This window comes from Amphiura filiformis, chromosome 6 (assembly GCF_039555335.1).
Source record: "Amphiura filiformis chromosome 6, Afil_fr2py, whole genome shotgun sequence".
In the NCBI taxonomy this organism is placed as follows: Eukaryota; Metazoa; Echinodermata; class Ophiuroidea; order Amphilepidida; family Amphiuridae; genus Amphiura; species Amphiura filiformis.
The window spans coordinates 63,566,933-63,593,578 of NC_092633.1; the positions used below are offsets into that span (position 1 = coordinate 63,566,933).

Below are 26,646 nucleotides of genomic sequence, written 5' to 3' on the forward strand. Positions count from 1 at the left end.
GTATTTCATTTTGATAGCGCTAGTCAAACACCTTTAAAACCAATCTATAATCCTATTGTTGAAGAAGATGATTAGCTTCTACCTATGTCTATAGAATTCTTAAATAGTTCTCGTCTTTGTTTGCTTTGGCTAAATCCTGTTCAAGTGGTGGGCTAGGTACGCATAACCAACAAATAACAATGAGCGGACATTCCTGTACCCCGTTGACTTGGGGATGATTTGAAATGACCGCCAATTATGACTGTTTGATATGTGGGCAATTCAGCATCGAAGTGGTTACGTAATTCTCTTGGTTACCGGATCACGCTACTTTGGTATGCCTTCGAGTGCCATATACTTTATGTGGTGATCATTTCGATCGTGGTTTATTACTCTAGCGCGTGATCCCGTTGACATAGTAACATTACGTAACTTCGATACTGAATATGGGAAGAGAGACACGTGTAGAACCGAAAAAGGTACCACTTTGTTGAAGAAGTAAAGTTCAACAAACCATAACCACGCTTCTGGATATCGTTTGATGATATACCATTTTAAAGCTTATGATATATATTTTCTAAACACGAAATAAAACAAAATTGGCCGGGCGACTTTATGGTTAATTCGTGGTGTACGGTCACAATTGTATTATTGCCGCCAGAACGGCCTGAAGATGCACCTATGATAAAAGGTGCAATACCGTAGCCTCTCAAAAACCAGTCCAGTTGAATAGTTTTAATAGTTTAATTTTATAAAATAATTAGTTTTATTGACATCAGCTGCAACCATAAAATCTATGCTGCAAGAAAGGGATAATAGTCCAGTCAATCTAAACAAATAAGAGGTGTCACCCACCACTAATTGAAACAGAATTTTTTTCACTGTTATACATTTTAGAGATGTCCCCTGAACATCATACCAAAAATAGACTAAAATATACTTGGTGGAAAGTTAAGTTTTTGGCGGGAAAAGGTCATACAGGGGTCAAATTTCAAAATTGCTTTAATCTTTTTAAAAACTATACCAAAGCATTCCTCTAGTCTTAAGGATTCAGAAAAAGTATAGTTTGTCATATCTGTGATGTACCATTCTTAAGTTATAAGCAAAAAGGTCAAAGGTCAAATTTTGGGCTCCACGTGGGTCAACTTCGAAAAAATTCTCTGATCTCCTTAAAAATGGTCTCAATGTGTTCGTCCTTTAAAAACACTCCAAAATAAGAATAGTTTGCCATATCTTGGATGTTTCGTTACCTAGGTAGCAGGGTAAAAGAGGTCATTGACCATTGAACTCTATTGACCCCGACCTAGTTTTCGATGCTACGCATGTAATTAAACAACCTAAACAGTGCAAATATTCTTGAAATGAATTATGTTTGCAAGCCGAATAATTTGAGACCATTTTGGTTCAAATCAGACAATTTTAGTTTTTTGACCTCTGTGGAACCCAACATTTGACCTTTGACCTTTTCGGTTATAACTCAAGAATCGTACATCACAGATATGGCAAACTATATTTTTTCAGAATCCGCCAAAAACCACCTTTCCACCAAGTATATTTTAGTATACTTTTTGTATGCTGTTCAGGGGACATCTCTGAAATTCATAGCAGTGAAAAAAATTCTGTTGCAATTAGTGGTGTGTCGAAACCCACTTTGACTGGACTATAAGATAATATTGTAAACACTGAAATTGGACCAAAAAGAACTGCAGCAGTCAAAATAATTGATAAACATAAACGCTTGAATGCAGGAAGGTCGTAAGTGCTTATTTGAATAATTAGTGGCGTAGCGTCTTAGGGCATGGGAGCGCGTCAGTGGCGTAGCCAGCACTTTTTCAGAGGGGGGGGGGGAGGGGGCAAGACAAATTTTAAGGGGGGCACCTTTTGGCGACAAAATCAGTAAATGTTACAAATGCGCGCGAAGCGCACACAAAATTATGGCATATTGAAGCTAAACTGGTGAAATATGGTACAGAAAGTGAATAAATTCGCGCGAAGCGTGCAAAAATTTCAGGGCCCCCCCTATTTGACATGAAAATTATGGGTCAACCCCATAGAAAAGCATATAAACTTAATTTTTCCAGGAAAATTTGAGGTCATTTTTTTTTTTTTTTTCTCTTAGGAGGGTCAAAAAATTTTTCAGGGCCCCCTTGTTGCATCAACCCCCCCTTACAAGTGTTTGTGAACGGTCCCTAACGACCAAAAGATAAGTGACTGACTATCATTGAGGACTGAGTTCCGCAGTCTAGGCGTGGCCTACCATTTTTCTTGTAGCTTCTTTTATACACGTCGATGTTTTCATCAATTATACAATTAATCCACATTAGACCCATAATTTTATTTCAGGAAATAAAAATTAGATTACCATAAAAACGAAACAGTAATCATTTGTGGGGTTGAATGTAATTTATACATGGAATTTTCAACGTTTTTTCTATCGCCATTCTCGCTCAATTAAAAAAATATTTTGGCGTATATAATATTGAAATAAAATTCTCTGCCTCATAAACGACATCAAATGTGCCACAATTGGGTATCACGAATCGTTATATATGATGTGCAGTTAAGGGCTGGGGTATGAACGTTTGGACAGTATTTATTTTGGGACATTAGAGCACATCAGACATATCGAATTGCATTCTGAATACGAAGAATGTCATTCTGATATCAAATAATTTTGATTTTTGAAATTCGCAATTTAATACACATTTGATGGCAAATCATTAAAAATTTATATTTTTGATATTTAACAGTTCTTGAAGTAAACTTCGAGGACTGTTATATATCAAAAACTTCGAGGACTATTATATATCAAAAATTTGAAAAATATCAAATTTTTATAATTTGTCATAAAATTTGTATTATATTGTGATTGTCAAAAAATGAAAATTATTTGATATCAGAAAGACATGCTTCGTATTCAGAATGCAATTCGATAGGTCCGAGGTGCTCTCATGTCCCACAAAAAATACTGTCGAAACGCAATAAACGCTCATTTTACATCCCTTAATATTCATATTTTCTTTTATACAGAGGATGCTTCAGTTTTGACAGGAAAAATATTTTCTTGAAAACCCTCTCACTCGGTTATTTTAAAACGGTAACGACGCTTCCCTAGAATGTGCAATAAATTAGCATTAAAATTTATCTTATTCTAACAACAAGCGTTTCTAAAATGTAGTATGGCGAAATGTGGTGTACTTTATACGATCTTTTTCTTGTATAGTGATTGAAGTTAAACAAGAATTGTCTTTAAAAAACAACACCATGGATGAAATGCATGTTTCATAATTTTATAATAATAATAATAATGGGATTTAAAGAGCACCTCACATTGAAAACACAACCTCAAGGCGCTTACATAAGAAAAAACCAAGATACAGATGTACATTGCAAGAATCTTTATCTACATAAAATGCATAAAGTACACATTAAAAAATTACATACTAAAATCATTACATATAATTATATAATAAAGTCAAGAAAATATATCATAAAAAACATCATGTCTAGCAAGAGAATAGCAAACTTAATGACTCTTCATAATCATACATGTTTAAAATACACCATAATATACAAGTGTTAAGCAACAAAATTGAAAGAAGCACACAGATTACACTAACTCAAAGATTAAAAAGATATGCTAGTATTTTTTTGTGTGTGGCACCTGCACAACTAAGCGGGTGGGAAATATCGTTACCACCAATGACTAGAAAATTCTCAACAATTTTCATGTTGAAAGCTAAATTGAAAAATGTGTGCAAAATAAGTCTACATTTAATTCATACTTGTAACAATTAGGGATAAAAGGAAATCACATCCACCGAGTTTCACAACAATATATATTCAGACGACCTTAAGAATGTTTGCTGCCCAAGGGTGATCATAACCAGTTCATGACAATCCAAATCAGTAATATTGTTAACTTTGATATAACCTTTTGATGCTTAATTATGATTACGACTTAAAACATTCTGACAATACATCAATATAATTATACTTAGTCGATCTCAGATGACCTTTAACAATTTTGGCACAGAACTTTGACCTGACCTTTAACATTTTTCGCTCTTAACACAAAATTCCTTTAAAAAATGAATTGGCGCCAAATGGGAGCTTTGATGTGAGGTGCTGAAATGTAACCGTTTAGGTGCAACTTTCTTCTTTAAAACAATAATGTAACATTAGCATAGTAAAAGGAATAAAGAACAGGTTACCATTTCGGTTACTATTGTTAGCAAATACATACTTTTAAACAAAAACAGATGCAAAGTAAATCTAGAAAAACCGAAATTTGAAACAATTTACAAAGTCAAGCCAATAGTGCGGCGCCGCCGTAGCGGGCGCCCCCAAAACCCAGATACAAGGATGGACGTAAGTGGTTTAACCAATTATATTTAGTAAACTGTGGCCTCTGGGAATTTCATTGTCATTTGGTAAATATGCATGAGAAACACAATTGGACTTAGTGTTAACTCAAAAGAAAATATCCTATTTTGGTCAAAAGTTGTCAATCCGGTGCTGAAAATGACCCATTCGCCAGATTTCGTTGATAACAGCAAATTTCAATATTCATATCTAACCTACTCTACACTTATTCAACAATAAATAAGGGGCTGTGCAATAATTATGAGCCCTGGGGAGGGTAAAATTGGGGGGCAAGAAATTTTTGGCGAGCCAAAAGGGGGGAGCAATTTTGGCAAGCCGAGAGGGGGGGCAAGCGATTTTTGGCGCACATTCATGGGCGCGTTTTTAATAAAACGCTCTAAAATGGCTTAGGAAAACGGTACGGAAACGCTTAAATATGCAAATTTTCCTGCTCGCTGCACTCGCAACATACATCAAGACCATTTAAAGTTTGGAATTTGGGATCCCAAAAATTTGGCATGTTCAAGGGGGGGGGGGGCAAGCGATTTTTGGCGGGCCGAGAGGGGGGGCAAGCGATTTTTGGCGAGCCGTTCGAAATTTTACCCCCGGGGGCTAATAATTATTGCACAGCCCCTAAGTGATATGAGGCTTAATAATGATACCTGCGTCTTGACTCTGGAAAACAATATTTTTTAAAAACCTCATTTTGCATTTAGTTTTTTAAGCCACCTCGGGAGCAACCTACAGGATCTCGTTTTGCATTTAGGTTTTTATTGCGTTGCAAAGTAGCAAAACTTTCTTTAAATATGGCCCAATTCGTGCCTGGAAAAGGCTATCCCCTCTTACAACCTATCGACAGGTCTGATTTCTATAATGAGGTGTCACCGGGTTTGCAAGAGATAATAATACCAAATCTAAACACCATGAAATTTACCACATCACGACCAAGCTCACATTGGGCGCCCATTCCTTTTTAAAGGAATTTTATTAAGTCACCTACTAGGAAACAAATGTGGCTATAACTACAAAGAAAATTGTATCTTATCACAAGTAAACAAAATAATTACACAGCTTGCTCTTGCTAGCTTTTGTCACGGTCAGGGATATGTATGAACACCAATATTATACAGGTTTATAGGCCTACACATGGGTTATTACAAGAGTCAATAAACATTAGCTAACATTCAATTAACTATAGAGTATAGATAATGGACTTAGTTTTGTGCAATGTAGTAATTTTCTGAAGTAAATCGCTTGCTGCACAGTTTTCTATATGATGATATGTTTACTTTGTAATCAGGCCTGGCCAATGACCCTGCTAGTTTTGATTAACCAATCAGTTATGTGTATTGTCAGCATGTGATGGCTATAAGCCAATTGTAAACATGTTTCTAAAAAAGGCTAAAAAATTCCTACTCCTGGACAGACTCTTAGTAAGTTATCATGTGTGGCAAGATTAGATAAAGGCATACAAACTAGGGTATGAGATATTAGGAATTATTTCCTAGCCTCTTAAAGCACATGGTTGGTGGGCTATATAGCTATTCAAGACACAGGATATGTAAGGGATAAACTGTGCATATGAGATGTGGGTGCAAGTGGCATCATTTCACTGCCGTGAAAAAATCTTATCCAGCACATTTCATATCTACCTAAACTCTTGAACAACCTTATCCTTATTCTGAAAATGGCCACAATTTGAAGGTCATCACAAACAAGTCATGCATATGCAAAATGAAGCATATTCATAATGCCAACTTGGTCAAATGCACACTCGTAGCCCAATCTCGTACACTAAGTTTTTTGGTTTGTGGTTTCGAAATATTGCAATTAAACATTTAGTTCTTTCAAATATGAAACGCTAAAACCTTAATCTAGAACAATCAATCATTATATTTATAAAGATATAGCTAACTTTCTATGGTAGAGATTGGACCCAAGATAAATTACACCTAAATCAATATTAGTTTAATTCTCTATTTTAACATGTTAAAAGCTGTCTGCTAAAAAAGTTCAGAGCCATCGTCTCTATAATCATAATGGGTACTCATGCTTTCACGAACAGGTAATTCCATGTCCTCCTTTGCCATGATCTGTTCAAAAACAAATAGGTGAAGAGTAAGATTAATTTCATTAAAATTGATCATTTCTTTGTTACTGCTTCTACAAACCACAATGGATGTTAATTAAGCAAATGAAGGGTCGTCTTTACCAGACAAGCGAATCACAACAAACATGGCGCTAGCAGTTCCATATAAAATATACGGGTTGAGGGACAATTGTGGTAAACAGCTCCGAAAGCGACTTTAATTTGAACAAATGATGTGTCTAGTCTATTATAAATAGTATTCCCAGCAAACACAAAACGTTTTCGATATCATTCGCAATAGGTTATAAAAGGTTGTCAGAAAACGGTTAAATGTCGGGAAGGGTAAATAAAGGGTATAAAACGTTTTCATAACATTCAAAAACATTTTTCGATTACCTACTGCAAATATTTTAACATGTTATTTAAGTGTTGACAAAATAACTGGCAAAAAATGTTGCCAGAAAATAGTTTACAACAACATTTTAAAAACATTTAAAAAATATTGTTGTAGTGTTTTCAAGCGATTTTTGGCGGGCCGAGGGGGGGGGGTTAGGCCGTTGGGCAAGCGATTGTTGGCGAGCCGTTTGGAAATTGTACCCCTCATAATTATTGTACAGCCTCATTTCAATGGTTGATTAAGACATACTTTATTTGATCTGTTTAATGGAACATGTTTAGTTCAACATGTTTTATTACTTTTAAAACCATTTCAAGTGAAAGTATTTTCATTTTATGTTATTTTTCTTGCGATATTGGTTTATTTCTAAAATAGATTTCCAGGTCAAAGGTCTTAGTTTTCCAGGTCTAAGTTATTCATTTTATAGATCTTAGGCCCGGGATCTTAGGTCATGAGTTTTCCAGATCTTAGATCTAAGTTTTACAGACACTCGAGTGCAAGGGAAATTTTTGGTTAAACATCCAATTCAAAACAAATTTGGCGACAAAATAAAATATCAATTTTGATTATGATGATAAATACCTGTAAAGAGCGGAAATTTGGCGAAGCTTGTGAAATAGTTGACTGTGTATTACTCCATCCTGGTATTGATCTATTAAAACGAATAGCGGAAATTGATGGTTCTTTGCGATGAAGTCTTTTACGTACTCGCAAACACATCCACAATCCACATATACTCAATGCAAGTAACATCAACATCAGTAGTATGTCAAAGGCGACCAGACTCCAAACAATAATCATAGACATTTCGGCACCTTAAAAAAGTAATTATCATATTGTTAAGTGTTACTTATTACCATATTTAATACTAAATAATAATTGGTAATCATCCCAATCGTGTATTGTTTATAAATCATAAACTTGGTAACATTTCAACTTTTGAAGTGTATTATAATTTGCTAATTTTATGATTATTGTCTTACGACCTTATAATATGAAATTGGTTTATCTTTTTAAACCTGCCTTTTGGCATCTTTATAATGTGTACACATGTCCCAACCTAAACCTAAATGGAAGCAGTCAAATTCGTTGTTTGTAGGACAACAAAGGAACCATTTTGATCGCCAACAAATCGACTATGAGAAAAAGTTATCCTCCCTGGTAGTGCACACATATGTTGTTGGATTGCCAGCTTCTTGGATGGAAGTGAGCAGTATGTGCGTCATCATGGACAAACTAGTGACGGGAAAACTCTGAATGGCGGTGTTCCTCAAGGTACTCGTGTTGGCCCACTCAGTTTCGTCCTCATTGTCAATGATGCGGTCATTGATACTCCGTTTGTCACCCTGATATATGTGGATGATCTCTCATGTTGAACCTAAACATCTGTGCTACAAGAACATCTTGACAGTTTTGAGCAATGAGCAGAAAATAACCACATGTAATTAAACCCAAATAAGTGTGCTACAATGAAAGTGTCTTTGTTGACGAAGCCCCTCGACCAGTAATCTCTTTTAACAGTAATGTTTCCCTTCAAGCTGCTGAGTCTGCCAAAAATTCATTCTTGGCGTTAAAATCAGTTCTAATCTGAAATGGGACATCCAAGTGTCTGATATGCTTACGAAAGCGAAGGGTAGACTTTATGCTTAAGTTGCTGAAGCACTTCAACTTGTACCCCATGATGACCTTATCACTATCTTTGCTGACTTCATAATATCACTGGCAGAGTACGTTTCCTCCGTATGGCACGCTGGTCTCATGGTTGCTCAAAGTGCCCGTTTAGAAATACTCAAAAAAAGAGCATGCAAGATCATAATGGGCAAGCAGTACACTATGTCGAAGCTCTTGAGGTGCGGGGTTAGGTTTTGGGGTGATTATTATGTAACTTAAAGGCCCATTAAGTGATCCCAGAGAAAGAGAAAAAAAAATAAAATTGTGAATAAAATGCTCTTAAAAGTAAAGATTCGCAAGGGGTTGTGGATTTGTTCGATGTTCACGTAATGTGAGGGAGAAAATCTAGAGTTTTCTCATTCTCCTGTGAACTTCTTTCTACTATTAACTTCAACGTCAATTATTTCCATACTTTCTCGATGAAGACGATTTAGGTAAGGTACATGATAACTTAATAAAAAAAGGTGAAATCAAAACGGATATTCTGACAAAACTGTAGACCAACACGATGTGCCTTACACAGGTGGGAAATATCTTTCTTTAGTGAGTGTTTAGCGAACTAAAGACTGCACAAAAAGTAACGCAGCTGTTATAAAATACGCCTATGGCGCCAGACTAATAATTATTGCGTTCACAATATTTCAACATAGAAAGAAGGATGATTTATTTACGCGCATTTTGATACCCCATTTGTCCAATTTCGTTCAATATTAATACAGCAGTGTAAAATGCCCGAACTTAAAAGTTGCAGCTATTTGTATTGATAGCGAAGATAATGGAGGGTTTTACGTGCCACAATGCTTGGGTAATCATGGTAATAACCATTGATCGCTGTAAACTGCAGTTTTGAAATTGGATATGCTTTCTTTAAAAGCACCACTGTGTTGTTAATAGTGAGCGACATTTGACAAATGGGGTATCAAAATGCGCGTAAATAAATCATCCTTCTTTTCATGTAGAAATATTGTGGAAACAATTATTAGTTATCAAGCTATAGACGTATTTATAACAGCTGCGTTACTTTTTGTGCAGACTTTATATCTATATTAGTTTCAAACACTAAAATATGAATCCAGAAAAAAGCTCGCGGGCGAGGTTAAGGCCTGTAATAATCAAAAATCTTACACTAAAAGACACAATTTCATGCCTAATGTTAACACCAGGACTTTTTTAATGCATATCCAAGGACTATGTTTTTAACCTACATTACTGAAGATAAAAAAATATTGCTTTATATTTGACCGAGAAAATTGATTTCATAGCAAAAAGGTGTATCTCTGAATTGTACTGATTTTAACATGTATTGATCGACTTTTAGCGCGACTATGCATAACAATAGAAGTTTTTGACTAGAGTTCTGAGTGTTATATAACCCGACATTAAAACGTTTTCTGGCAACCTTTTCTAACCTTTTGCAAATGAAAACGTTTTGTGTTTGCTGGGTATTTAAACCCATCTAATCTGCAATGAAATAGTGGCAACCAGAATTTTTTTAGCATTTTATTTTATAGCATGTTTGTAATTGGATTGAGCCATCACATGATTATAATAGGCTTTACTGATTGGTGAGTAAGGTCAATACAATTGTTTGCTTAGTGATAAGGCTGACCATATAGGAAAAATACACTGGATATTTTCAGAGATCCAATTACTGCAACTGAAATTTCTATATATGTAACATCCATGCTTCATAGAATTTGAACACGTGATAGTAATGCTTGCTTATCTTTTCTGTCAATAATTGGAACCCTAATAATGGCATCTTATAAAGGCCTTATCTACATGGTATAATTAAATATGATAGCGATATTGATTTGAAAGCTTAATATTTCAAGAGTTTCTTGCTGGCGAGGTATATCAGGCATAGAATGTGTCAATCTGAACCATTAGGGACTTCTGCACAGTTAAAAGGCTTTAAAAACCCCAAATTTGTTCCCTGTAGGTGGCTTTAACAATCTCAATGCAAAATGTTTGTTAAATTATTTTACTACACGTGTGTCTGAGAGTACACAGCTGCCTTAAAGGAACACGCCCTTTCGGAACACGGTCTGTCGATTTTCTCGGTGACGTCCCAGCTTGTCTTCTGGAATCCTCTAAATGGAGATCCCAGTCAATCATTGCTCAATATACATGAAAAGTGATCTGATATTACTAAAAATGGTGAAAAACGTCACCTTGAAGTAACATTCTTTATGAGAATTATTGCCCCATTTTATTTAGAGAATAAACGATAGGAATTTTTATTTTGCCTATCCTAGAGGATACTAGACCACTCCCACTGACTAAGAATTATTCATACACGACCTACCTTGGTCTGATTTACTTTCACATCTGTCACCAGCATACCCTGACACACACCTGCGAACCAAAAACAATTTGATTTTAGCAGACGTATATGGAAGCATAAGTGCGAGAGGTTGAGGGTTCGAACCCTGGCGGTGCCTAGTTAGCTTGAAATTTCTCTGGACAACGAACTTACTGCTAATTGTCTCGTTGTAACCCGTACGAAACTCGGGTAGCTGATCCTGGTTGCAAAGGTTATTTGTAAAATGTCTAGGGTGTGCGCTCTTGTAGCAGCAAAGTCCCTGAATTGTTGTAAAATGGTTTATGGAATGATGTGGGGCAGTAGTGGTCAGCGACAACCTGTAAAGTGTGCTGATGAGACTTGTGGATTAATGTCTAGGCGTTGTGCCTGTGCGTAGTAGCGCACTATAAATCACTGCGCTTTTTAAAGTGTTTTGAGCAAAACCCAAGAATCCGTCACTATACCCTGGTTTCACCAGCCAATTCTTGGGTTTTGCTCCCCAAACTAAGGAATAGCTCAGCAAAACATAAATTCTAGGGTTTTGCACAGAGGATGATTTAAGCACTTCCCAGCAAGTCTTGCGGTTAGCACAGCTGTGTGAGTGAACATGACACCACTGCCCGCCCACTGCATACACACGTGCATGGTTAAATTTGAATTTGGACAGATATATTTACAGTAAAACGCCTTCAAAAAGTTGGTCGATTTTACATTTTATGTTATCTACAGAAGGTGTGAATTATCCTTCATGCATATATCATTATAGATCTGAAATCGACCAAGTAATAATGACACACGGGCAATTCTAAAACAACATCAATGGGATTTGAAAAGTAAAGTGGCAGTTGAAACTATAGTGATAACACTTTTACAGTGCATGATGGGGCTTCCTTAAATCATCCTCTGGGTTTTGCAATTCTAAGAATGAATGCAATACCATGGTATAGCCTCAGAATCTTGAGTTTAGCGGCACAAGTTAATGTTATTTGTAAAAAGCTGAAATGCATATTACATGGAATGTTTTTTGTATGCTTTTTGAAAAAAGAAATTTCAGTTATATTTCAAGAGGGAAATCAATTTATTGTTTTAATTAGGTATCAAAATCTATGTGAACTGAATTCAACAGAATATCATCATACAGGTGACTTAGCATGAACGTGTCTGTATTTGTTAGGCCGTATAGAATTATTGTTTTGGTTTTCGTCTCCTCCCTCATACATATGAATAAGTTTATCAGAGAACAAGGATAATTTCTTTTCTGTGATACTCCAGGGGGTTTATCCATCAGAATTTCACATTTGAAAAAAAAGGGGGGGGGGCTCATCCTTTCCTCGAGCACTGTTGAAAAAGACCCCCTCCTTCATCAATTCAAAACATTAATTAGTTTTATACAGCCTTAAGCAGTGTTTATTTGTAATCGATGATGGATCGATTGATAATCGGTCATTGATAATCAATATTCTGTCAATATAATCAATCAATATTAGGCCTACTATACAAAAAGCATGGCAAAGTGTTTATTTATATGGGAGGGGTGTCAACCAATAATCAATAATGGATCGATCTCGACAGGTTTTCGGTTTTTAATAGTCTACTTAGAATTTTCTGATGAGCATTATGATTTTGTTTCAGCCTTCTCTAGCCTTTGATTCATCAAATATATTTGTTTGTCCCAACCTACTTTGGAGTAAATCAGCTAGCCTAATCAGTTGTCAATAATGGATTGATTGATCGGTCGGTCCATAATCGATTTATCAATAATCAATTAATAAACAAACGATAATCTAGTACAGTGGCGTACCGTGGCCGCCCTTCCCCGGGGGGCTGAAGAAAAGCCAGTTTTGCCGCCCCTTCCTCAACAGCCCGAAAAGGTTGCCCCAATTTTTTACGGTCGTTTGAAAAACCGAAGAGCAAAAAAAAAAAAAAAAAAAAAAAATAATTATAGGCGCTACCGCCCCAAAAGCAACACATTTTGATGTATAGTGCAATTTTTTCACATTTTCCGCCCCTTCTTCTTCCGCCGCACCTCTTTTTGCCGCCCCTTCTTCTTCCCGCCGCCCCTTAGATTTTGACGCCCCTGCTTTGACCCCGGGGCTGGCGCCCCAAAGCCCCCCCCAAATAAATACGCGCATGATGTAGGCCTAGTACTCAATAACTAATCAATGACAGCGCCTGAATCAAAACATCCAAGCCTATAAACCTCCGTGCATGATCCCCTGCCGAATTCGACTACGGACTACCTCCTTCGGCTGGACACTAAGTCCAAACCCCAGCGCTCTTGGGTACCTGTGTTAACACGGTTATGACTGAAATCCTATTGAAGATCGACCAGTAATGCATTAATCTCAACTTACGTGCACCGGTAGACGGTGGAATTACCATAGCATGTTCCCCCATTCCTGCAATATGACCTTGGACATGGTACTTCTATTAGTATAATGATGAAAATAAAACAAACTAAAGGACCACTCCATAATAATGAATTAATCATGTTTATCATACGATTGCAGCATTGTTGTACTAATTTGCTCAAAGAGTTCTCATAAGAGTTCTGCTATTATTCAAAGCTAGAATCAATGGTGACCAATTCATAATAATTCTGTTTATACACAACATTTATGACACATTAAATTGATGTTCATGGCAAAAATTATTGCACTTTGCCACCTCGCTCACCACCTCCTGTCCTCGGCAAAAATCTTGCCCCTTTTTCGGGACCGCTTTTATAGCATGTAAAAGAACTCAAGAACTTGATCAACATACCTAAACGAAGTTTTAATATGTCTCTTACCTGACGGCACAAGTTTGAGGGTAGATTCTTGAAGGAAAAAATCTCCATCTACTCTATCATACAAGATGTCCATGATTTCATTTCTTGTTGGTGCCAAACCTTCTTCAAACACAACATCGTAATAGAATACCACACTACCAGGACATATTTTTGTCAGAAAACATGTTACAAATCTATCTCCATATGCACGTGCATATATGTCTATGCACTAGTTCAAGGAAATGAAGCAAAAAAAAGCAAACGAACAGTGAAAATTAATAAAACAATAATGATGACGATGATGATGATGATGATGATGATGATGATAATGATGATGATGATAACGGGGACGACGTCCCTCGTCAACATAACAACAACAACGACAACGGCAACGACAACGATAATAATAATAATAATAATAATAATAATAATAATAATAATGATAATGAAGTTGATGATTATAATGATAAAAATTAGCATAGGCTGTGCAAGTATAAACATACAGAAAATATAGTCGTTAGCGAGATCAGACCGGCGGTATGCTTCGACTATATTTATAAATACGTATTTATAAATACACAAGTGACCACCTCCGCGCTGCCATAACAACTTGTAGATATGACCTCTGGAAGTAACCTTCGACACAGCGGGTGGTCTTTCTGTACTTTGCATGCAAAGGCGGTAAACAACACAGACTGTGCAGCAAAATTGTCTATTTTAACTTTGTGATATTATTGTAAACGTTTCCGTCGATAAATATTTTTCCGTCAGCAAATACTTTCAAAATGTTGTTTTTGATAACATATTACAAATTCGGAACCCCCCTATGTGTAACAATTTTGCAATTCGAATTAATACTTAAATTTGATGATATTTATCTAAAGAGTTCCTATCCATGTCAACGGCATGAGGATTTGGTCACGCTTGCTGGTCTTGGTATGTCGTTCCCATGGATCACGTGCGTATTCATAAATACGTATTAAAAGGGCATTTCGTGATCCACAGCATAATCCCCCCACTTTTCTCAAAAAAAGTTGAGATTTTTATATCACTGGAAACCTCTGGTTACATTATGTTTATGTACAAAATATTTCTTGCAGAATACTTCGTTTTTAGCAAAGATATCGTGAAATTTGAATTTCGTTTTGGTATGCCAGAACGAAATTACAACACATTTTCTATGGAGCAGTGTAATACACATAATCATGCATAACTCACAAACGCAAAATCGGAATCACCTGAAATTTTGGGATGAAGCTTTTTTCGTGGATATATACTGCAAAATGTCATAAAAAATGGATGCTAGGATCACGAAAATATGGTCGAAGGTAGCTGACCAAAGGCTTCCGCTGAGGCTCAATTTATACAAGACAAATCAGACAATGTGAATTAATAATGACTTCCATGTCTGAAATCATTTCTTAGCCTGGAGCATTTGTCTTCGTAACCAGGCATTTAATTTGATTGTTTAACTAGTTTACCACTTTGGTGACGCATTAGCTTTGCCAAAACCTGCCAAATTTGTCAATTGGGAAGGACCAGAAACAACAATAATAATAATAACAAACACAATGAAAGAAAGTATCAAAGAACACTATCCAAACAATGTTCACAACATACATACCTCTGGTTCTACAACGTCTGCCCAATACCTAAATTCATTACTTCCGCTGTCTCTAAAAATGCACTTATCATTCGCAAGATTGGCAGTTGCACCATTGTACCCCACAATTGCGAAAGTTCCAGGAACTTCTGACACATCTGGAAAGAAATGAAGTATATAAAATGAATACATAAACAAAACAAACAATAACTGTCTTTAAACAAGAATTTGTCTTTAAAAAAGACAAGTTCACGGATCAGGTGTATAGTACATGTACTTTGAGCTACTTTGGTCTAACATTTAATATTCATATCTATATCTAACCTACTCTGTACTTATTCGACAATAAATAAGTGATATGAGACTTAATAATGATACCTGCGTCTTGACTCTGGAAAACAATATTTTTTAAAAACCTCATTTTGCATTTAGTTTTTTATTGCGTTGCAAAGTAGCAAAACTTTCTTTATATATGGCCCAATTTATGCCTGGAAAAGGTTATCCCCTCTTACAGCCTATCAACAGGTCTGATTTCTATAATGAGGTGTCACCGGGTTTGCAAGAGATAATTAATGCCAAATCTAAACACCGTGAAATTCACCACATCACGACCAAGCTCACATTGGGCGCCCCGTTCCTTTTTTAAAGGAATTTTTATGTCAGGGTCATGGTCCAGCTTTTATATGAACACTAATATTATACAGGTTTATACACATGGGTTATTATACAAAAGTCAATAAACATTCAATTAACTGGGTTATTACAAGAGTCAATAAACATTCAATTAACTATAGATAATGGACTTAGTTTTGTGCGATGTAATTATATTAAACTTTTTCTGAAGTAAATCGCCTGCTGCATAGTTTTGTAATTACAGATGATATGTTTACTTTGTGATTAGGCCTGACCATGAAATGGTAGTTTTGATTAACCAATCAGTTATGTGTATTGTCAGCATGTGATGGCTATAAGCCAATTGAAAACATGTTTATAAAAAAGGCTAAAAAATTCCTCCACTTAACAGACTCTTTCCCGGGTGTAAGGCTTTTTTTTTAAGTTGCCATGTGTAGCAAGATTAGATAAAGGCATACAAACTAGGGTATGAGATATTAGGAATTATTTCCTAGCCTCTTAAGGGGCTATGCAATAATTATGAGCCCTGGGGAAGGGTAAAATTGGGGGGGGCAAGAAATTTTTGGCGAGCCGAAAAAGGGGGGCAAGCAATTTTGGCAAGCCGGGGGGGGGGCATGCTATTTTTGGCACACATTCATGGGGCGCCTTTTTAATAAAACACGCTTTTCCTGCTCGCTGCGCTCGCAACATGTATATAGACCATTTAAGATTTGGAAATTGGGATCCCAAAAATTTGGCATGTGCAAGGGGGGGGGCAAAGAAATTTTGGCGGGCCGAGAGGGGGGGGCAAGCGATTTTGGCGGGCCGAGAGGGGGCAAGCGATTTTGGCGAGCCATTTGAAATTTTACCCCACGGGGGCTCATAATTATTGCACAGCCCCTAACCACACTGGTTAATCGCTATTCAAGACATAGGATATGTAAGGGATAAACTGTGCATATGAGATGTGGGTGCAAGTGGCATCATTTCACTGCCGTGAAAAAAAGACAAAGCCGCGGATGAAGATCATGTTTCATAATTTTGCATTGAAAAGTACTTGGAATGCTAGTAATTTTTGTGTGTGGCACAACTAAACTGGTGGGAAATATCGGTATTTATTGGTAAATACCACCAATGACATACTAGGAAATACTCAAGAATTTTCATGTTGAAAGCTCAATTGAAAAAATGTGTGCTAAATAGGTCTACATTTAATTAATACTTGTAAGAAAAGGCTCAATGTAAATCACATCCACCGAGTTTCACGACAGTCCAACAATCTATATTCAGACGACCTTAAGAATGTTTTCTGATCAAGTGTGATCATATCAACCAAGTTTCATGACATCCCAACAATCTATTATCAGTAACTGTTAACCTTGATATGACCTTATTGTCAAAAAGCAGGACGGCTCCATCAAACTGCTCATATATCGCAAAAAGACACATACCGATCAGTATTTGCATTTCAATTCGCATCACCCCCTACAGCACAAACTTAGCGTCATACGCACTCTCATGGACAGGAAAGACAAAGTAGTAACAGAAGATGAAGATAAGAAACAGGAAGAAGCCAAAATCAAAGAAGCTCTCAAGTTGTGCGGCTACCCTGAATGGGCTTTTAAACAAACGCAAAGCAAAAATAAATCGCATAGCAAGGATCAATCAGAGTCTAAATCCAGAGGAATGGTAGTCCTCCCTTTTAAAGAAGGGCTCTCCCAGCGCGTGAGACGGGTCTTTAAGAAGCACGGCATTAACACCGCCTTCAAACCTCACCGGCACCAAACGCTGAGAAATATTTTAGTGCACCCAAAAGACAAGCGGGACATCACACAAACATCTGACTGCGTATACGAGATCCCATACCTCAATTGCGACAAAACATACATTGGAGAAACCGCCAGACTGTTTGGAACTAGACTCAAAGAACATAAAACCGAAGCGGAAAAAGCTTCAAAGAAAGCATATACTAGATCTCAAAGACAAGCATCCATTACAGGGGTGGACAACAAGTCCGCTATAACAGATCATGTCGCAGAAGACAATCACGTAATTGGATGGGAAGAATCACAAATCAGAGACAGAGAACAGAACAGAAAGAGAAGACACATAAAGGAAGCCATCTGGATAAGAAAGAGGGGGGCCAAAACACTCAACAGAGACGAGGGGAATTACTTTCTACCTCACATCTACGACCAACTCCTAACAGCGCCACCAACGTCAGCTCCAACCGGAAGCAGCCGTCAAGGTGCAGGAATTGGTCAGTCAATTTGAGAAAGTGCTAAGTCTTAGCACGAAACTGTCATTGAGGTACGTAACATCAACCCAAATTTTGGATTTGTATACAAGAAACTCTAATTATCTATGACCTTGATGGTTTGACGCTTAATTGTGATTTACGACAATCTGACAATCAATGCTCAGTTGACATCAAATGACCTTGACACGACTTTGAACATTGTGTCAACCCAGCACTACTTTGTCGACCTCAGATATGTCAGATGACCTTACACCATTTTGGCGCAGAATTGTGAACGACAATCTGACAGTCTATACTGAATTCACCTCGGATGACCTTGACCTGACCTTCAACATTTCCGCGCTTACACCAATCATGTCAACGCTCTCATTCATAACTCCAAACTTCTTCTTTTTTTGTTGCCTTTTCTGTCTTTTACCATTTACCAATGTTTAGTACACTACAGTTTTTTTAATTAAATGGCTAAAAGTGAAAAAACATGGCTCCCGCAATCCCTTAAAAGCACGGAATTTTATTTTAAATATATGTATTGCCAATGTATAGCACATTGTAATCAAAAAAGACTGATTACTCAATCCAATCTTGTATTTTCTGAATATATTGGTTGCTGAGTTATTGCGAAGTTATTGTGCAACAGCAGACTTTAATGTCAAATATTATAGGTCTTAAAAACTTTGTGAACGGATTTTCATCGTTGACAAAACAAAATGTGTGTTTAATATATTATTTTATTGATTTTCTTTAGTTTTCATCCATAAATAACCACAGAGTATTGTCTGTTTACAAAATAAGCGTTTAGTATGTTCCAATTCAATTCAATCAGTAATATGTTGTATAAGTGACCATATATTTAGGGAACTTTGGCCAATTGGAATTTCATTGGACAAGTATTAATTCAAAAGAAAATATCGTATTTTCGTCAAAATTTAACCAATTTGATTATGTTGGGTGTCAAACTTGACTGAAAATGAGTCATTCGCTAGATTTCGTTGATTACAGCAAATTTCATCCATGAATAAAAAAAACCTATCTAGCACATTTCATATCTGCCTAATCTCTTCAAGTAGAATAAGCAACCTTATCTTTTTATCTGTAAATAGACACATCTTGAAGGTCATCACAAGAAAGTCATGCATATTCAAAATGAATCAAATTCCCTGATTGCCAACTTGGTAAAATGTATACTCGTAGCCCAATCTCGTACATCATATCGCCAAGTTTTGGTTTGTGGTTTCTAAATATTGCAATTAAACATTGGTTCTTTCAAATATGAGACGCAAAAATAAAAATCTAGTACAAACAATCATTATATTATAAAGATATTGCAAACTATCCATGACAGTGATTGGACCCAAAACAAATTACACCTAAAATCAAGTGTAAATTGAGGGTTAACCGCTATGGCGGAAAAATAAACGTGTAACCATGTTATCCGCTCACGAACAAGATCAGAACCAACAACACATATTTTAACAATATAGCTTGGTGGTTGCTACAAACATTATAAACGCTTGCATTATAGGGTCAACATTAACTACAATATTTTGGGGTAATGTGTATTGTTGACTACTTACGGGGTCATTTTGACCACGCTCTTCTAAGAATGGGAAGACTATGGGCACTTTCTCATGTTAAGGTTGTAAAGAGATAAAATTAAAATACTTGCATTTCTAACATGTGCTTTTATAAGACGACAGGCAGATTCAAAAACCGTCTGGGCCTAGAAGATATCTATTTATTTATTTATTTTATTTATTTATTTATTATGCTTCATCACTGGCTCATATACAATTACAAAGATAAATATATTATATAAATATTGCACATACTAATAATCAAGACAAAGTAAAGAATAAAATGCCAGCGAAAAGAATGGGACAAACAGGTGCAAAATCACCTCTAGGACCATCCCACCTTTCGATTTATGAAAACAAATTATTGGAAAAAACCCCCATCACAGTCCCATCCCAAATTAAATAAGCCTGCAATTCGAGCATCTGCAGTAAGAGCTCCAAGAGCATGTTTTCAAAGAACACAAATTTTGAGTAAAATGAGAATTCAAAAATGCAACCACCCCGGATTTGAAGGAAGAAAAGGAACCGGCTGTCCTTGTAGACAAAGGCAGCTGATTCCAAAGCTGCACAATGCGATTAAAATAAAAAAAAAGTCATGTGCGCTTCGGTTTTGCAACGTTGAATTTTGAGTTTAAATGGATCGGAAGATAATCTAGTGGTGGGATGGTCCTTCCCATTCCCTTGGCTGAATTTAACATAATTATTGACATTAATATTATAGTGACCCTCCTACATCTGTAAAAAACCAGAGATCGCTTTTGTCTCTCCTGAGAGTAAGGGGAAGTAAGTCCAAATTGGTAAGCCTCTCCTTATAATCCTGATCAGGATAATGTAAAATGAATTTGGTAGCTCGTCTTTGGATGTACCGCTCCAAAGACAGCTACCATACTCAAGATCACTCCTGATCAGGGAACTATAAAGAGTTCTGGTAACTTTTACTGGGGCATTGAACCCTACTGTACGCATGATCATGCCCATCTTATCCTATCAAAGATACCCTATCTTCATCAATGATAGCCAAGAAACCCTTCAAGAGACCCTTTAAGAGGGCGCACCACCAAATCACTCCACGATTTATGTACCAGTGAAATTCGGTTAAAATAGTCCACCGCTTATTTGAGCTTGTTGCGGCTTTATTTTCTAAACGTATAGTCAAATCTTGCCCATTTTCAGCTCATTTGCTTCCGACAAGTGTATGCATGACCAAATTTGAGAAAAATTCCTAAATTTTTATTTCAGAGTTGAAGTTCTGGCGCGAATTTGGACAACGTCCGGTTTCCAAAATTGAGTGATTTTTTAGGGTTGAATTTGCACAATTTTTCTTTGTTGCAAAATAACAAAAAAAGTCGGTGGTTAGCAATATATTCCGTTTAAAGAATAATATTCTACATTATGATCAGCTTTAATTTGATACCAGGCTTTATAGTTGAAATACGTAATTCAAGTGCCAAAACCAGATCCAAATGTAGGCCTTTTACCGTGTATTTCAATGGGCGCGTTTAAGGGAGTACTACACCCCTGGTCAATTTTGTGCCTATTTTTGCATTTTTCTCAAAAATTATAGTGCATTGGTGATAAGTAAGATATATATATTATAGGGGCAAAGACTTCAACTACTGCACTGAAAATTCAGCAACTCAAGGCAAGTAGTTATTGATTTATTAATCAAATATTGGTTTTCCCTCATTTTTTACTGTAACTCCACAACTGTTGTCTGTGTTGAAATAAAATTTCCAGTGCAGTATTGTAGTCCTTGCCACTATAATATACATATCTTACTTGTCACCAATGCGCTATAATTTTTGAGAAAAATGCAAAAATAGGCACAAAATTAGGCAGGGGTGTAGTACCCCCTTAATGGTGGTGCGCTCCCTTAAAGTTGATATTATACTCACCTCGCCGACATATTGTTCTTGTTCCGCCTGGTATTAAAACACCAGGCCATGAACAGTCACATTCAAAACCTCCAGGAACTGCCAGAGATCCTATCAAATTGACACATTCAAAATCGTCGGCACAGACAGGTGGAACTATCTCACACTCATTAATATCTGGAAAAAGACAAAATTATAAACAACGTTTGCAAATATTGTAAATACTTTTCAAGCCAACCTTTTCCAAATTTAAAGCAAAAAGTTGAATTACAGAATACCCTCCGCGCCATGCCTTTCAGTTTACGTTTAATTGATGGAGTTCGTATTTAGGGTTACGGTTAGGATTAGTGCATAGTGGTTGGGTGTTAAGGTTAGGCTTTAGAGTTAGTGAGAGTTAAGGTGGAGATGGTATTCTATAGTTATTGACAAAGTGTTCAACAATCAAATGATAACTACAAATGATAAAAGTGCCCGTGCAAAGTATTAGGGATATTGAATAACAAAAGCTTACCAATATCATCATTATCAAGGATGGTCACGCTTGCAGTACATACTATACACGATTCCTCAGGAGTCAGTGAAACTTGGAAGTGTTCTGTTAGCTCTCCGACCACGTCATCAATTATGTCTACTTCGACTTGCTTATGTGATTGGTTGACGTCAAATATAACTTGCATGGTAACACTTTTATAATCAGTGCCACTTTCTGCTGTATCGTCAGCAGTTGAGAAACCTGTAAGAGACGATTATAATAAGGTGAACTCAAGAGTTGTATCTGTCAAATTAATGATGCTTTGAGAAAGCTGTAAATGGCTGTCCCGAAAATAAATATAATATAAATAACTGCAGTCACATGGAGATTCGCATTACTGCAGTTTCATTTCTTAGCATCTGACGATAAAAAAGGAATAATCTAATGAAACACCATAATACATGCAACAAGCAAGACCAATATCCTGGTTGAAAATGGGATACAAAATGTATCTTTGCAATATAAATGTGATAAAGAAGACTTGAGCAAATTACTCTACAGAACCTAGACTAGCATGATTAGAAAAATAAACAAACTGAAACAAAGTCAGGTTGGTTGCTCAAAATGAAATTTTTCTCGGTCTTGTTTCATTTGTTTTGTAGTTCTTGAGGAAAAAACTGTGTCAAATGTTCTTAAGAACTTAAGTGCAGCAATTGGGAAATTACTGAACTTACTGATCATAGTTCTTCTACCAAGATATCCCTGTCTTAATATAGTAATTATAGCTGATCCATTCATACTTTCATCAATGATCACAGATGTAACAAAGCTGTATTGCACTGCAAATAAGAATAAAACAAATCGTCACATCACTTAAAAATAATCGTATACAATAAAACATAACAATACAGTATTTACAGCAAAATAAAGCGAACACTGGCAGCGAGCGTCTGACCGTTTTTAGAAAGGAAAAAAGAAAGAAACGCCTCTGTTAACTGAAAATTGAGTTTTGGAATTTAATCAAATATTGAAACTTAGTTTTTGCAACTTTGCGACGTTACGTCTGGAACCACCAGACTTCATACGGCAACTGAACCGCTGGGCTGGTCACGTGATAGACGGCTAGGTATTGTCCAGATGGCCCGGTCCCATGCATGAGATAAGTTAAAGCGGAGTCCCTCTTTCTTGTTCAGTGATGGTTGCTCAATTCACTCCCAAGTAGCTTCTTTTATGCCTCTCCTATGCTATTGTTCCTCCTGATCCAGGCATAAAAGAAGCCATTTGGGAGTTGCATTGAGCAACCATCACTGAACAAGAAAGGGGGACCGGGCCATCTGGACGATACCTAGCCATCTATCACGTGACTAGCCCAGCGGGTCAGTTGCCTGATGAAGTCTGGTGGTTCCAGACGCAACGTCGCAAAATTGCAAAAAGTAAGCAGTATTTGATTAAATTCCAAAACTTTGTTTAAAACTACTGGATGACTAAGAACATTCCCTCATTTGAAATAAAAACTATTAAGGGGCCTTAATGCACATCACATATTAAAACCGGCATGACACTTCATAGATAGATGGGGAGTAGGGTCAAGTTCACTCAACTGAAGTGGAAATAGCTGTAGCTTTTGGTCATAATGATGAAACCTGATCATCCTCTTTTGAAAAGATCTTTGAATTCTATGATAAAGTACGAAATTACACATTACTTAAAGGAGGATTTCGTGATCCTAGGATCTTCTTTTATGACATTTTCAGTAGATATCCACGAAAAAAGCTTATTCCCAAAATTTCAGTTGATTCCGATTTTGCGTTCGCGAGTTATGCATGATTATGTGTATTACACTGCTCCATAGGCCACTGTTGTAAATTCAAATTTGACGATATTTTTGCTAACTAAACGAATTAATCTGCAAGAAATGTTGGTACATACACATTATGTAGGTATAAAAATCTCAACTTTTTTTGAGAAAAGTGGGGGGATGGGATGAGGCTGTGGATCAAGAAATGCCCTTTTAATTAATATACAGCCAAAGGTGTAGCAAGTCTGCAAACAACTGACTTGAAAAAATACAATGAAAACGTTCTAAATTCTTACATGACAGACACCGTAAGAGACCGTAGAATTTTAATCTTGACACCGTTGCGCTTGTTATTCTTACCATCATCATCTTCGAGAAAGATGGTCGCTACATTTGGCTTTCCTAGTGTTGTTCCAGTAAGATTGCGCATTTTAAGTTGCAGTGTTTCTATTCCTTCTATTAAAAGATCATCGCTAACTACCAACTGAAAATTAACACTTCGCTCTCCTTCAATGAAGTTGAGGAACCGATTCTGTTTTGTGTAGTCTTCGCCTTCCAATGCAGTTACATCACATGTAAACACCTCTGTAGTTAATAGAATACCACTTGTTGTTAGGTTAAAAGCCTTGTTTCAATCCCTGGTTTCGAATTCGTTGAATAAACTGAACATAATTTAGCGCTAAATTTAATACTCTAAGACCAAAGTTAAATTTTATTGTTCAGTAATTTAGATGGGTTAAAAAAAGTATGAAAAACACAGCCAAGTAACATTTTTAAAGATCCTTGCGTGAATAATCCAAAGCAAGAGTTATGCTACCATCTACTTCCAGTATACAAAAATTGAATCTTCATATTAAAAATATTCGTATTTATATATCGGAATAAAAAACCTAATAAATCGTATTATACATTTATCAACTAATTCAGGACTGTAGTACAGATTTTTTAGCATCCTGATAATTAGAGTAGCATCTATATACATGATATATATTGAGTACATTTTCATTACTTACCCACCCTTACTGCATTTCCTACATAACCTTTTCGTATCAATGTAACATTGAGTGTATTATCACCTTCCTTTACTCCATATGTATCTGGACAAAATGACACTTCAGCTGCAAGAAACAAAAACTAGAGCTACTGTGGCTCAAAAGCCACGAATATCAGGTAGCGACATCTGACCTCATTTGACCATTTTAAGCATCATCTTGACGTTTTCATGTTTCCCTCACATCAAGTTTAAGCACAATCAGGCCCATTTCAAGCTCGTATGACCTTTGACCTTGGGTTACTTCAGGTTGATGTTTTACGGTTTCATACTCCCGAAGTTTCAGGGACCATTTTCAGGGACCAGTTACAGCTCGATCGGAGCAACTTCCAATTTGACCTGATCTTTGACCTCGGATGACCTTTGCCGTTTCATACTCCTGAAGTTCCAGTAATCATTTCTCTTGAGTTACAGCCCGATTGGAGCAACTTTAAATTTGACCTGACCTGACCATAATATGGATATCTGGTGAACCCTACCCTACAAAGAGGATGCTAGAACCTTGCCATATAGAAAACCAGGATAGAAAATAAAGGGGCATTCAGGGTACTTTTTTCCAAAAACATATTAATTTAAGCATTTACAAATACTTACAGATACTACTATCTCCGCCTTCGATCACAACCACGGTACAATCCACAGCAGCGATAACTCCTGCAGTAGGATTCATCAGACACACCTTGAATGATGAGAATGTCTTATCACTGGACACACTGGACAAGTCAATCCGGACTGAATTGACATTGTCTCCTGCAGCGAAAGCCACCCCATAATTTGACAGGCTCATGTAATTTATACCTGTAATTGCTGTGCCATCTTGTGTACTTAGTTCTATATGGATTAAAACAAACAAAAGTGTACTACATGTAAGTAAAAAAGAATATATATTTTTATTTCAGCAAAGAAATAATCCAAGAAGATCAAATACAAAAATGGGGCAAAGGGGCGTTAAACTCACGGGGAACTTGAGGAGCCCCTTTACATGAAAAGCAAACTGTAAGATCCGGGTGTGAGATAAGTCAATGAGAAGAAAACCACAACTGTTTACATCTATAAATTATTAAAACACGACATGACAAGACAGGACTAGGACAGGCTGGTGACACATGCAAAGACATAGCTCCAGGAAGTCTCGGCATGACATATTGAGACGAGATAGTAAAAAGAACTGAGAATTATAGGTGTTGTGAAAGGCGGGGAAGTAATAAAGTGGACTGTGTGTGAAAGCTCAGATTGGGATTAGAAAATAAATATCCAAATATCGACAAAACAAGGAAAAGGAAACGACGCAATCAGCATGATCAGCAAAGAAGGTAATTTGGGGCTCAACAACGGATGGAGAGGGAAGACCGATATTTAGAAAAATGTTATGAGAATATGAATGAAAGGTGCAAAAGTAGGAAAGGAAGTAAAGTGACAAGGCGGAGAACAATTAGAATGACATGAGATGATTTGAAAATATTAGTACTAAGTAGTGCGGTTTGGAAATTACTAGCTGGGAATGAATTCCAAAAGAGTGGACCGTGATATCGAATACAGCGTCTCGAGAACAGTTTTTTGTAGTTAGGAAAGTGGAAGTGATTAGCTTGAAAGTGATACTTGTGTTGTAAGTAGAGTCAGAAGTGGGAGACATTCAGCAGTATGCTTCGACTATATTTATAAATACGTATTTATAAATACGCACGTGACCACCTCCGCGCTGCCATAACAGGTTGTAGACAGTAAGTCTCGAAGTGACCTTCTGCATAGCGGGTGGTCGTCCTGTACCTTTAAATGCAAATGCAGTAAACAACGCGAGACTGTGCAGCAAAATTGTCTATTTTGTT

General features: G+C 36.6%; 1 protein-coding gene across 1 annotated transcript in view; it reads right to left on the reverse strand.

Annotated features, from left to right (window-relative positions):
• Positions 1-4,957: 4,957 nt before the first annotated feature.
• Positions 4,958-26,646, reverse strand: part of LOC140155801 (uncharacterized) — a 64,304-nt gene continuing 42,615 nt past the window's right edge. Inside the window, exons 12-23 of the mRNA XM_072178772.1 lie at positions 25,415-25,651; positions 24,783-24,887; positions 24,130-24,354; positions 22,706-22,810; positions 22,011-22,232; positions 21,521-21,676; positions 15,201-15,337; positions 13,598-13,805; positions 13,161-13,233; positions 10,810-10,859; positions 7,413-7,645; positions 4,958-6,437 (exon numbers count right to left, since the gene is read on the reverse strand). Coding sequence (XP_072034873.1) covers positions 6,348-6,437; positions 7,413-7,645; positions 10,810-10,859; positions 13,161-13,233; positions 13,598-13,805; positions 15,201-15,337; positions 21,521-21,676; positions 22,011-22,232; positions 22,706-22,810; positions 24,130-24,354; positions 24,783-24,887; positions 25,415-25,651 — 1,841 coding nt within the window. The 3' untranslated portion in view covers positions 4,958-6,347. The remainder of the gene's footprint in view (positions 6,438-7,412; positions 7,646-10,809; positions 10,860-13,160; positions 13,234-13,597; positions 13,806-15,200; positions 15,338-21,520; positions 21,677-22,010; positions 22,233-22,705; positions 22,811-24,129; positions 24,355-24,782; positions 24,888-25,414; positions 25,652-26,646) is intronic.